This window comes from Pinus tabuliformis, chromosome J (assembly GCF_031772625.1).
Source record: "Pinus tabuliformis cultivar Carrire ecotype Pingquan chromosome J, CPIR1, whole genome shotgun sequence".
NCBI lineage: Eukaryota > Viridiplantae > Streptophyta > Pinopsida > Pinales > Pinaceae > Pinus > Pinus tabuliformis.
The window spans coordinates 59,418,422-59,432,023 of NC_142295.1; the positions used below are offsets into that span (position 1 = coordinate 59,418,422).

At 38.9% G+C, this 13,602-nt stretch overlaps 1 protein-coding gene across 3 annotated transcripts in view; it reads right to left on the reverse strand.

The window, feature by feature from the left end:
• Positions 1-689: 689 nt before the first annotated feature.
• The window catches only part of LOC149225501 (uncharacterized), a 243,680-nt gene continuing 230,767 nt past the window's right edge, over positions 690-13,602 (reverse strand). For all 3 annotated transcript variants that reach the window (XM_089377104.1, XM_089377103.1, XM_089377105.1), the window contains one exon: positions 690-2,019. In XM_089377104.1, coding sequence (XP_089233230.1) covers positions 962-2,019 — 1,058 coding nt within the window. In that variant the 3' untranslated portion in view covers positions 690-961. The remainder of the gene's footprint in view (positions 2,020-13,602) is intronic.

A 13,602-nucleotide genomic window follows, 5' to 3' on the forward strand; every position in this document is an offset into this window, starting at 1 on the left:
TTAAATATAATTAAAAATGTTTTCTTTAAATTCAGAAATGTTAAATATACAAATATATATCTTCACCCTCGTATTTTCCCCTCCCACCATCCACTCCTCGTAAAGTGGAAATGTACCTTTCTACCCAAATCACTAACACAAACGCAACCTATTCTCTGTGTCGCCCACAGAAATATTAAATATACAAATATACATCTTTATCCTTATATTTTACCCTCCCACCATCCACTCATACATTTGTACCCAAATCACAACACAAATGCCAACCTTTCCTCTCTATCACCGACTGAAATGTTACATATACAAATATATATCTTTCACACTTATATTTCCCCTCCCACCATCCACTCCTCATAAAGTGGAAATGTACATTTGTACCCAAATCACAACACAAATGCCAACCTCCTTTACTCTGTATCCCCCACTGTCCAAAACGAGGAAGCATGCATATGTACCCCAATCCCCTGCTGCCTGCCCTCCCAAGGCTGCAGGTATGCCCAACCTTCACCCTCCCAGTTTATACCCAACCTTTAAAGGATGAATTAAACCATCGTGTTAGATTAGAAACATTTTAATCTTGTATTGACAGTTTAGCACATTATTAACAGGTACGTGGCATCTTCATTATTCATTGCAAAACTTATTAGTGAACAGGTACTCAATCAACAGACTCACGTGGGAAGCCTCTCAACTATGGTGCTGTAGGCTGTAGCATCAACTCGCGTCAAAATTGCCTTTGTTTCCGCAAAAACACTATACAACCTGAATAGAGAAGTTTGGCAGCTACCTCACATAGAAATTGGTAGCAATTTAGAATTCCAACATCCCTATTCACTTTCTTAATCTGACAAATAAGATTTGCTAGCAAGCAATCACAGAAAATGTACATTTACATAAAATATTTGCAGGCTTTCCAGCATTAACTGCAAAAGGAATCAACAGCAAATATTTTACAATAGCTCTAGTCATCATCAGATAAGTAAATGACACTTGGAGTGCTACTACAATGAGTCATAGTATTACAATTTGACTGTGCTGGAACCAGAAGGGGTGAATGTGACACTTCCAATTCCGGAGCAACAGAAGCTGTTTCCGTCGTGATAACAGGAGGATTAGATGCATTATTGCCATAAACAAATGATGCTCCAACCTCACCATTATTTTCCAACAAAACACCTTCCTGTGTGGCCTGTTGCACCTCAGTGCTGATGAAATTTTCTACAATACTGCTACTATTCGTCTGTTGCAAATTTGAAGATGAAAGTTGGGGCATGCCTGGTGTTTCTCCTAGGCATGCCCCCAATGCTAATGGAAATGGAGACTGTAAATTTCCCACTGCTATATCAGCAATGGCTTGTGTGCCTACTTCCACGACACCACAGGCACTAACTGTAGGTAAGTTTGCACGCTGAGCATTTACCAAAGAAAATGTATTGTGCAGAAGGTGATTTCCCTGGCTTTGGTTCAATGGATTACAGCTCGAAATCAATGACCCAGAACTAGAGCTTCTGTTAGGCGAACTAAGAAAATGACCAATTTCATGCTGCTGCAATCTTTGAGAGGTAACAGAATACATATCAGGCAAGTGTGCATTTGATATTATTTCTCCAGTATTTCCTTGAGCTTGCATTCTCGTTTCAGCCGCAACTCCACCTAGAGCAATCGACCCTGGACATCCCGAAGGCTGAATGTTTCTACTCGATATGTCAGGGACGGCAAGATTGTGAGGCGAGGAGATGCCTTGTGCTGCTTGTCCAAGTTGAGTATTTTGTAACGTCATGCAATGATTAAACCTTCGAGCTAAACCCAGAGACCGAGCATCACTTTGTGTGTTGCTGTGCAAGGAAAGCATTCCACCAGTTTGTTCTCCACTAACTGGAGGAAGACTGCATGAAGTAGAGATTTCTGGAGGAATCATAGCCGGCACGGTGTGGACAAGTGGTGTTGCTAACTGAGACAGCCTCACACTGGAAGCTGGTAATGCCTGCTGTCGTGGTTGCTGCAGTTGGGTTGCAGACCCTGCCAGCAATTCAAATTAGCAATATTAACAAGTCAATTTTTGCAATGGAAAAATTACATAGAACGCTTCTACTGTTTGGTAGTAACGAAGAGATGACATTGAATGGACGAAAATGACATGACAAAAAGAAGTAAATACAAAGCCATAACTGCCTCAACAAGAAATCAAAATTCTTGAGACAATAAAAATACATAATCAGCCGTAAATGCCTAGTAAATTACATATCACATCGAATGATCAATTTATCTGATTCACTATTAAAATCTATGAATACAACAGGAAACAAATTCATAAGATCGAACACACTTTGACTATTCATGATTAGCTAATCCATTTCCCATTACAAATCCATAGAGTAACTATGGACCACCAATTGCTAAAGGTTTGAATGTTAGATTGTTACAGAGAAAAATTATAGTTGAAGACAACACTTTACGAACACATGAATTAATTATTATTGATCACGTGATTTACATCCTTCAGCATTTCATTTCAACACAAAACCTATAAAAGTGTGTTAACTATGGACAACCAGTTGCTAAAGGGTTGAACATAAAATTGTTACAGACAGAAAAATTATAGTTGAAGACAACAATCCTAAGAGCACGTGAATTAATTATTATTGGTCACATGATTTACATCCTTCAGCATTTCATTTCAACGCAAAACTCTAAAATCGTGTTACACTTGGCAAGAAAAAGCATTGGTTACACCAGTGTAGAAAAACTGAATGGTCAAATCTCTACTCCTAATTGGATTTGCCTCTTAGAAGAAACTCTCAATCTCACTGTATATTTCATGTAAAAAAACAAAAAGAAGAAAAAGAAAAAATTATTTTTCAAGCATGGGTTTCATGCTCAAAAAATTGTTATTTCATAGTTAAACATGTTCCTCATTTTTCTAGGATTTGATGAGAGTCAAAGCCCTGTTTCAACTTTCAACTTATTGTAAAGAAAAAGGAAAAAGAATTTTTAAATATGTATTTTGGGTCAAAAACCCCTTATGATGTCAAGTCGGCCCTGCCCCAGAAGACATGTCTATTTGCACCCCTCTGGACAGTATAAATAGAGGATGATTTGAGTACTTTATTTGGACACACAATTCGCCGCATAGGTTCTGAAATTTTGCAGAAGTAAGAGGGTCAGAGTCTGAAATTGAAGAAGGGTTTGTGGAAGTTCTGCCTCATCATATCTCTTGTTAAAGATTTGTTGTTGGTCTCTTGCTGTTGATGGATTTGCTATGCAGAAGAAGGGTTTGACTTGGCATCTAGGTCGGAGTATTTCTGTGGTCTTGGGTCTTGGATATCTCACTTTGATCTGATTCTATAAGAAGAGAATTTTTTTGGGCTTTCCCCTAAGAGGGGTTTTGCCCTAGCTGAGAGCCTATATCTTGTGTTCATTGTTTTCTTGCAATATTCAAGTTTACGTTTTGGTAATTGTTTGATGGAAGAACATAATAAAGAATCAAGATTAATAAAAGGCCAACAAACTTCACAAGCAATTATCAAAAAAGAGAAATCTAATTTAAATTGCAAGCCTCTCGATTTCTTAACATGGAATCAGAGCTTAGGTTGGGAAAAATGGAGGCCTGAAGATCACCAGCTCGCATGGTTTTCATTTTTCTGAAGACTACTTTGTGGCAGCTCGCATGACTACTCTCTGGTTCTGGATTGCATTCCTCTTACCATGGTTTGGCATGACTATGACAGCTCGCTATATTCCTGTGGCTAGTATTGCTGAGAATACTAAACTAATCTCTGTAACAAAAGAAGACTCGCTCAGCTCTCACTCACAGTATATGCATCCCACAGTGATTCACATTTGGCTCGCATTAAAATATCAGAGGCTCGTTCTACCCTGTGGCCTGTAAATTACATCCAAGGCTCACTATTCTACCGTGGATTGCACTCTGTGATGATTCACATTAATTTACAATGGCTCCTGTTCATCATTCTTTACTGATCACATATCCACTGAGTGCTCAAATATGGTTCTAAAGACTCGTGATGACTCCTGTGAAATGACCCACATTCTGTGATACTAGTGGCATTATTAGTGTATTGTATTGGCTCGACTTTGGCTCGTTTTTCTTCTATGGTTTTGTTCTCTACAATGGCTACTACATCGTTGAGGCTTTATATCAATCTGTGACATCGGTTATATATGGCTCGATGACTTGTATAATTGTATTACAGTCCTGTAACTCGTATACACTTACAAAGGTGGCTCGTTGATTACTTGCTTTATAACTCTCTGGCTCGCTCTGTGGCCAACCCTGTAATTCACATATAGTCATGATAGTGACTTGCATATATATATATATATATATATATATATATATATATATGAATGACAGTCATCTTTGGCTTGACAGTTAGACAGAGACAACACTTTTTGATGATGGCAGTGATGACCTTCTCTCAATGTCAGTAACCCTTGATATATGTGGCATCGCTCTAAAATGGCTTGCGCTCATGGCTAGGATCCTCTTATAGTGACTCAGATCTTCATCTGACAAGGGTTTGCATCAACCATGACTCTGACTTGTTCATGATTTTGTTATGGCTGTGTGGCAATCGTGTTCTCTTCTTGGCTCGCTATACGTATAAAGCATAATCCCACTCTCGATCTTGTGGTATGGTCTTGCAATACATATATATTGGTCTCGCTCCATATACCTTTGAAACAGTTTCGCTATGATATATATCACAGTAACCTGATCTCACTATATGGTCTCATATGACAGTGACAAACCTTTACTAAGATGGTGACCCTAACTACACAATGAATAACTATTGGGCAGCAACATTGAAGTCAACCTTGACAGAGATGACAAGGAGGGCTTGTCAACAGACCTTTGAAACAGTTTCGCTATGATATATATCACAGTAACCTGATCTCACTATATGGTCTCATATGACAGTGACAAACCTTTATAAGATGGTGACCCTAACTACACAATGAATAACTATTGGGCAGCAACATTGAAGTCAACCTTGACAGAGATGACAAGGAGGGCTTGTCAACAGACATTGGCTCGATAATATATCTTGTGGCATGCCAATGACGCGCATACACTATGTATATAGAGACTTGCACACACCTATACAAAGGTTCTAGAATAGTGAATATTGATCGTGGAAAAGATTAGTCTTGAGACATGACGTAGTCAATCACAAATATGCTACCAAGGGTATCTTGTTTTGATATTAACTAGAGCTCGATAAAGGAGTGCAATGTATGACAGAGGTGTTGAAGGCACAATGTATCATGATTATGAAGCCTAATCGCTGATGATATGTATAGCAAAGTCTGAGAGTGGAAATCTCGGAGAATGGTAGTGATCTCTTATGGAGAATGTGAAGTATAACAAAACTCTCTACCATGATCAACAATGGAAGTGACAATAATATAGATGTACAACTACAGTATGTTGTGTGAACTAGACTTTGAGAAGCATATCCTGTAGATATAATTCAGAATTTGCAATTGCTAATGAAATCAGACTGAAATCAATAAACAAATTTCTTCTACTAAATTATGTGGAAGGAAAACTGACAATAGAAACACATGCAATCATTCAATCACAATGAACACAGTTTTTACCAAGGAACCCAATTGGGAAAAACCCATCCTATGTATTATATCAGATGGGAACAATGATCTATTACAATGATTGTTTCAATGCTTTAAGCTCAATCTGGACTGCAATACTGATCTCCTGCCGAGTCTGCTCTAGCCAATACTTAGCCAAAATAGGTCTCTTGCTTCCTCCTATTTCCTTGTGCAATTCCTGCTCCTAAAAAATAGGGAAGCTCATATTTCCTTGCGCAATTCCCGAGGAAATTAGCTCACCTGCTACATGCAAACACTATACACTCACTAGTATACAATGATAATTACAATGTGCCTTTTCTCTCCAACTTCACTAGGCAATTCGAATTGCATGCATGACTAGGGCTATTTTTAGTAAATTGACTAGTTAACTGAGAGTTAGTTGAGTTTACAATAGTTACAACTACTCAACTGAACTCATATTGACTCTATTCTAGACTAGAGCTCAGATAACTGACTTTCACTAAAGATAACACCTCTAGATAGCTAGATATTAGCCACCAACTTGCACACAACTCTACTTCTAGCCCACAAACTCGAATTGACTAACTTAACTGAGTGATTTGGCCATGTCACTCCTCATACCTCCCTGACAATTCATCTTCCTGAAGCAGAAATTTGAATTGATTCATTTGACTAAGGCACAAGTCAAATGAAGTGTTTTTCTTGCTACAATTTAACACTCCATCTTAGCAAGAAAAGGCTTTTGAACAACCCCAACCTTGCTCCTGTGGAACTCAAAGTTGCCTCTTGACAAAGTCTTGGTCTAGATGTCTGCATCTTGCTTCTCTGTATAAATGTACTCTAACATAAGAATCCTCGTCTGCACAAAATCTCTTAGGTGATGGTACCTGATGTCTATATGCTTGGACCTATCATAAGACACTTTTTATTCAAAGAGTTTTATACAACTTTGATTATCACAATGGACAAATGTAGAATCCATCCCCTGACTAAAGAGACCAACCAAGATTTTCCTCATCCAAATAGCCTCACATGTTTCTTGACTAGCAGCCATATACTCAGCCTCTATTGAGCCGAATGCTACAGATCTTTGTTTCCTATTGTACCAAGAAACTGTTGCTGACCCAACACTGAAGAATATTCCCGATGTCCTCTACCTATCTGAGGGACTCCCTACTAATTTGCATTTGTGAAGCCTTGGAGCTTCACTCCATCAATCTGCCTATATCATAAACCAAAGTTTGGTGTGCCTCTGAGGTATCTTAGAACATGTTTTGCTGCTTTCTAGTGAAGCTTGGAAGGCTCCACCATGAACTGACTAAGTTGGTTCACTACAAAACAAATATCGAGCCTTGTGTTCACCAAGTACATCAAGGACCCCACCAACTGTCTGTAGATAGTGCCATCTACTGCCTCTCCTGTAGAAGCATCCTCTTTCCTCCAGTTAGTACCTAGAGGAGTATCCATGGGTTTGCAATCCTGCATGTGGAATCTCTGAAGGATTTCAGAGGTGTACTTCCCTTGTCCAACAAATATCTCTCCATCTCCCTGCCACACCTCCAAGCCAAGGAAGTAGTGCATCAAACCCATATCCTTCATCTCAAACTCTCTTGCAAGGTCCTCCTTGCAAGACTGGATCAACCTGTCATCTCCTATTAGTATCAAATCATCCACATAGAGAACTAAGATGAGCAGACTTCCATCTACCATAATGTAGTAGAGATTGGCATCTGCTTCACTCTTAGTGAAGCCCAATCCACTAAGATAAGAATCTATATGAGTGTACCAAACACGAGGTGTCTGCCTGAGACCATAGAGAGCTCTCTTGAGCCTACACACGTGTCTCCCTGCTAATGGTCTCGAACCCCTTAGGCTTCTCAATGTAGATCTCTTCCTCAACCACTCCATTGAGGAAGGTAGTTTTAACATCCATTTGGTGGATCCTCCACCCCAACTGTGTTGCCAATGCAAGTATGGTCCTAATAGATGAGTATCTTGCCACAGGGGAAAATGTCTCCTCATAATCAATCCCCTCCACCTGTGAGAAGCCTTTGGCTGCAAATTTGGCCATGTACTTCTCAACACCGCAAGCAACTGGATGTTTCACCTTATACAAACACCTGGAACCAACAACTGACTTATTCTCAGGTCTGGGCACCACCTCCCAAAATTTGTTCTTCACAATGGAGTTATACTCCACCATAGCATCTACCCACACCTGCTGGAAAACAACCTCTTCAAAGGAAGATGGCTCTAAATCTATCAATTCTGTCATGAGTGCCATATATCTTATATATCTCTCTAGTGATCTCCTCAGTCTGTGCAAGGAGCTAGGAGCTCCAACATGCTCCCAAGCTTCCTACACCAACCTATCAACCATCTTGGTCCTCTTCCTCCCTTCTTTGGAAGGCTCTGTGTGAGTGGGTGCCTCCACTCGATCTACTCTCTGCTCCTCCACATGTTGTTGCTCCACATCATCCTCCTAGAATGTCCTCTTTCCCTCGAGAAAGATCTGACTTTGAGGATCCAACCGAGGCTCCTCCTTTGGAGCTAGAAGCTCCTCCTCTGGTGGTATGCTCAGCGCTGGCTCTAGTGAACTCATGGCTTTCTCCTCATCAAATCTCACATCCCTCATAATAGTCATCCTAAGTGAGAGCATGTACACCTGGTGAACATGGGGTGTCTTAGGAATAGCCTACAAAGATCCCCCTCTCTACAGTAGGCTCCAACTTTTTCTTGCTATCTTTGGAGACATGACAATAGACTATGGATCCAAAAATGCGAAAGTGGGAGACATTTGGCTTCCTCCTTGTGAAAACCTCTTCAAGTGTAATCATTCTAAGAATTTTGTGAGGGCTCCTGTTCTGCAAGTAAACAGTTGTATTGCAAACTTCTGCACACAAGGATAGTGGCAATCCCTGGTCACGCAACATTGCTCTAGTGGCTCCTCCAATACTTCTATTTTTCCTCTCTGCAACTCCATTTTGTTGTGGGTTGTGGGGTGCAATCAACTCCCTTCTAATACCTTCTTTTTGGCACATAATTTTTTGAAGGCCTTAGACATGTACACTCCTCCATTATCACTTCTTAGGGATTTAATTTCCTTTCCAGTCTCATTTTCAACTAAGGCTTTAAATTCAACAAAATTTGAATAAACCTCATCTTTCTTCTTCATGAAATAGATCCAACATTTGCGGGAAAAATCATATATGGAGATCACATAATACATGTGCTTTGCAGTTAAGACTGTGGAAAATGGTCCACACACATCTAAGTGAGCTCGCTCCAAAAGGGCTCCAGCTCTTCTATCTCGACCCTGGAAGGAGGATTTAAAATATTTTCCAAGAGTGCATCCCTTGCAGACATCATGTTGACAAGGGTGCCCTTTGGAAGTCCAGTGGTGATTTGTTGCATTATTTTGAAAGCTCCATGGTGTAGGTGTCCCATGTGCCTGTGCCAGAGCTCTCTAACATCTCGGCCCTGAACATGTTCTACCTTGCTACTCAATGCAACACATGCATCCACCTCTAGCTTGTAGATTTTTAACTCTAACACCAATTTGTTTTACTTGTCCAGTAGCAACATGCTTCAGATAAGCCTTCCCTCTACTGAATAGCACATCATATCCTTTGTCTTCAAGTACAGCTATCGAAACTAGATTTTTCTTCAGACCAAGCACATATATTACATTCTTTCGATAAAGATGGGAGCCTAACTCCCTCTTAAAGGTGATAGTGTCAATCCCTTTGGAAATATACCTTCCATCATCTCCAAGCTCTATCTGTAATTGTAGGTCCTTATCCTCTAAGCTATTGAAGAACTCTTTATTTCCTGCTATATGAAATGAAGCACCAAAGTCTAAGTACCATAAACCACCTCGTACAGTACTTTCCATGCAAGCAATGAGGGTAAAATCCAACTCGAATTGTGATGTGAGAGCATCTCCTCCTGCTCCTGCTACAGGCTTCTCATTGGATTTCTTGTGTGGACAATTGGTTGCATAGTGTCCATACTCATGGCAGTGAAAACATTTAATTTTACTGAGGTCTTTCTTCTTTCCACAGTTCTCATAGGATTTTGCCTTGCCTTGGGCCTTCTAGCCTTTGGCTTTCTATCCTTTGTCTACCAAAGAAAAGTTTTCTTCCTCGTCAGTTCCGGATGTGACTTCATCTCTAGTGTTTCTTCTAATCTCTTCCTACATTAAGTCAGACCAAAGTCTCTCCCAATCTAGGAGCTTGTCTCTTCCATTAACTGAATCCTAATAGTTGTGTCGGGACATTGGAAGACCAAGGAGTGTTAAACTCACAAGTTTAGATGGTAGCACAGTCTCTCCAACTCCTCCAAGTCCACCTCTCACATGCGTGAATCTAGATAGGAAACAAAGAATAGATTCATTTTTAATCATTTGAATGTTTATGAGCCTATATTTCAATGCCAATTTCTTGGCATCATTGCGGCTTTCGAACAGATATATGAGAGTTTTCCACATCACAAAAGCAATCTCCTTTCCATGCAAATTCAAAACCACGTGGTCTTTGACTCCCTCTAGGATAATCCTCTAGGCTTTTGCAGTATCTTTCTTCCACTAAGCTAGCTATTATGCCATGATGTTGTTGATTTTGGAATTCCTTTTTTTGTGTACTCTAATACTCCATTGTCATCAAGCACAACTTCCATTTTGTCTTTCCAAGCACATAAATTCAAAGTTCCATCCAATGCATACTCAAGCCTTAATCCATTGAAAGACATTGTTCCGGCAGTGTAGATATACCTACACCACAAATCTGTTATTCAAAATTTCTTTGAGAGATGATCAAGAACATGGTTTCTATGTAGTTTTCAATAGCTCTTATACCATGTAGAAATAACTTGAAATTTGCAGTTGCTAATGAAATCAGACTGAAATCAATACACAAATTTCTTCAACCAAATTCTATGGAAGGAAAACTGACAATAAAAAAGCATGCAATCATTCAATCACAATGAACACAGTTTTCACTGGGGAACCCAACTGGGAAAAACTCTTATATTTGTATTATATCGAACGGGAACAATGATCTATTACAATGACTACCTCAATGCTTAAAGCTCAATCTACACTGCATATTGATCTCCTCCTGGGTTTTCTATGGCCAATACTTAGGCAAAATAGGCCTCTTGCTTCCTCCTATTTCCTTACGCAATTCCTGCTCCTAAAGAATAAGGAGGCTCATATTTCCTTGCGCAATCCTTGAGGAAAGTAGCTCACATGCTACATGCAAACACTATACACTCACTAGCATACAATGATAAATACAATGTAGCTTTTCTATCCAGCTTCACTAGGTTATTTGAATTGCATGCATGACTAGGGCTATTTTTAGTAAATTGACTAGTCAATTGAGAGTTAGTTGAGCTTACAATAGTTACACCTAATCAACTCAACTCATACTGACTCTATTCTAGACTAGAGCTCAGATAACTGACTTTCACTAAAGACAACACATCTAGATAGCTAGATCTTAGCTACCGACATGCACACAACTCAACTTCTAGCCCACAAACTCGAATTCACTGACTTAACTAAGTAATTTGGCCATGTCACTCCTACTAACTGCCTGACGACTCATCCTGCTGAAGTGGAAATTCGAATTTCTTCATTTCACTAAGGCATAAGTCAACTAAAGCCTTTTTCTTGCTACAATTTAACATATCCTTCGAAAGCATATTTTTGAAGAAGGAATATTGTGTCATAAATATATGACAAAACGTGAAGGATAGAATCCCAAGCCTAGTACACAATCTGAATCCAAAGTCTAGTACACAATTTGAGTTGAAAGTATCTTATGTATATAAAAATGAACATTATTTATGAGCTATGTCACATGACACAAGGACATTGGAAACGAAAGACACGAAAATATGAGTATCTGACAAATGACACAATGACCCCAGAACATGACACAGAGGACTCGTTATATATATATATATATATATATATATATATATATATATATATATATTAAAACATAGAACAAATTAGTGAATTATAGATAAAACATTAAATATATAAAACATTTACATGATGATAGTACAAATTCAATCATACAACTAATGCATATAGCTAAAGTAGCATCGAGTACAATCCATCTCTGAACCAAAAATACATCAACAAAGAGGACCTAAATGGCTTATAGAGTACAAAAAAATCATGCTACAACAAATAACTAGTACCACATCATCAAAATCGTTGCTTATATTGGGATCCTCATCAACAATATCACCCCCTAAGCATTAAAAATAAGATAGAAAAAGCTTAACATGTCAAATCGAGATTATGTTTGAGTGATGAGAACATTTTTACTAGGACTTCAAAAAATCTATGCCACGAACATCAAGGAACATAAAGGGTTGGGTCCTCTCAATTAAATGCTAGTTTCATTCCCTTGGGTAAAGTAATGCTTCCATGTGTATTAGAGGTTGTGATTTTGAGTTCTAAGGTGTTATTCTAGAAGTCATCATTTCCTATGTGTATTTGTTGTAGTTGTGTCTTGTCCGAGTCATAGATCCACCTTCTTCGGATCTTATCTTCTGGAAGTCGGTGATTTATTCCTATATATGTAACCATTATGATCAATAAAGATATATACTGTGATTTGTGTGTAACAATGCTTGATATCTCGTTCTCTAATATGGTATCATAGCCAGGAAAATGAGAAAGCCTTGAGGATTGATTCCCTATACATAGATTAGTTTAGTGTCTGAAATTTTGTGTGCTTGTGTGAGTTCCGTGGTGTTGAGGGTTTCAATAACGTGATCCTTCTTCCATGCTAAGTGGATCAATGTTTTGTAGGGGGTCGATTGAGGTTCCATCGATTTATCCATCAAGGACAACACTGACGAGGAGCCTCATTAGTAAGCTTTGCAGCCAAGATTTGAATTTTGGCTTCAAGTTCAAGCTACAAAGAATAGTCTGCGCATGGAAGAATAAATAGAATGATTGCGTACCTTTAAAAAACTGCCACGCATACCTCGTGTAGACATCAAATCTATGCATGTAAAATTATGTGTGAGGAATCCACAGAGCAACAAAGCAGAATGTGCAGGGAAAATATCACAAGATGGGTGGCACTTTCATGACATGTTATGGACTTCATTAGCTGACGGTTGTTCTCATCGTGGAAGTGGATGAAGGTTTTGGTGTGCTAGTTATGGACAGTCTTAAACATGCAATAAAGAGAGGAGCTCCCATAGTAGCCGAGTACCTTGGTGAGGCTATCATATGATTTCATGACATGTTATGGACTTCATTAGCTAACGGTTGTTCTCATCGTGGAAGTGGATGAAGGTTTTGGTGTGCTAGTTATGGACAGTCTTAAACATGCAATAAAGAGAGGAGCTCCCATAGTAGCCGAGTACCTTGGTGAGGCTATCATATGAAATGTTTTTGACATGACCAATTGACAGTCAGATTGTCTTGGAGTTTCAATTTGCTTTCATAAAGGAGTTGTTGATGTTGTGGCAAGAGCCAACTTGGCATCTGTATGGACATCCCTCACTATCCACAGTGTCAAATACATTAGAGTCGTAGGGATGCCATGATTGCAATATGATTTTTGGTAGCAAAATATTGTTTTTATCGTCATGTGCAGAAGGTTGGTTTTGTTGTCATCATGAGTCTGTTGGGTTCTTTGTTTCTCTTCTATTCTTTAGTTAAATTGGTATGTAAAAATTATATAAAGAACCACAAAGAACAGGCTAATAATTGTACAAACTAATGTGACTCGTCATGCTCCAGGAGCATTAGTTACAGGTTTTTCTTAATAAGGTCAAGTTGATGTGGCTCGTCATGCTCCGAGAGCATTAGTGCAAGTTAATTTTTATAAGGTCGAGTTGTATGGTTAACTGTTGAAGACATTTAGTATCTAGACTGTTATCCTAGATAACGGGTGAATATAGTGGAAGACCATATATTCAACAGATGGTGAAGTTCCATAAAATGAATCAGTATCGAGATTGTCCTTC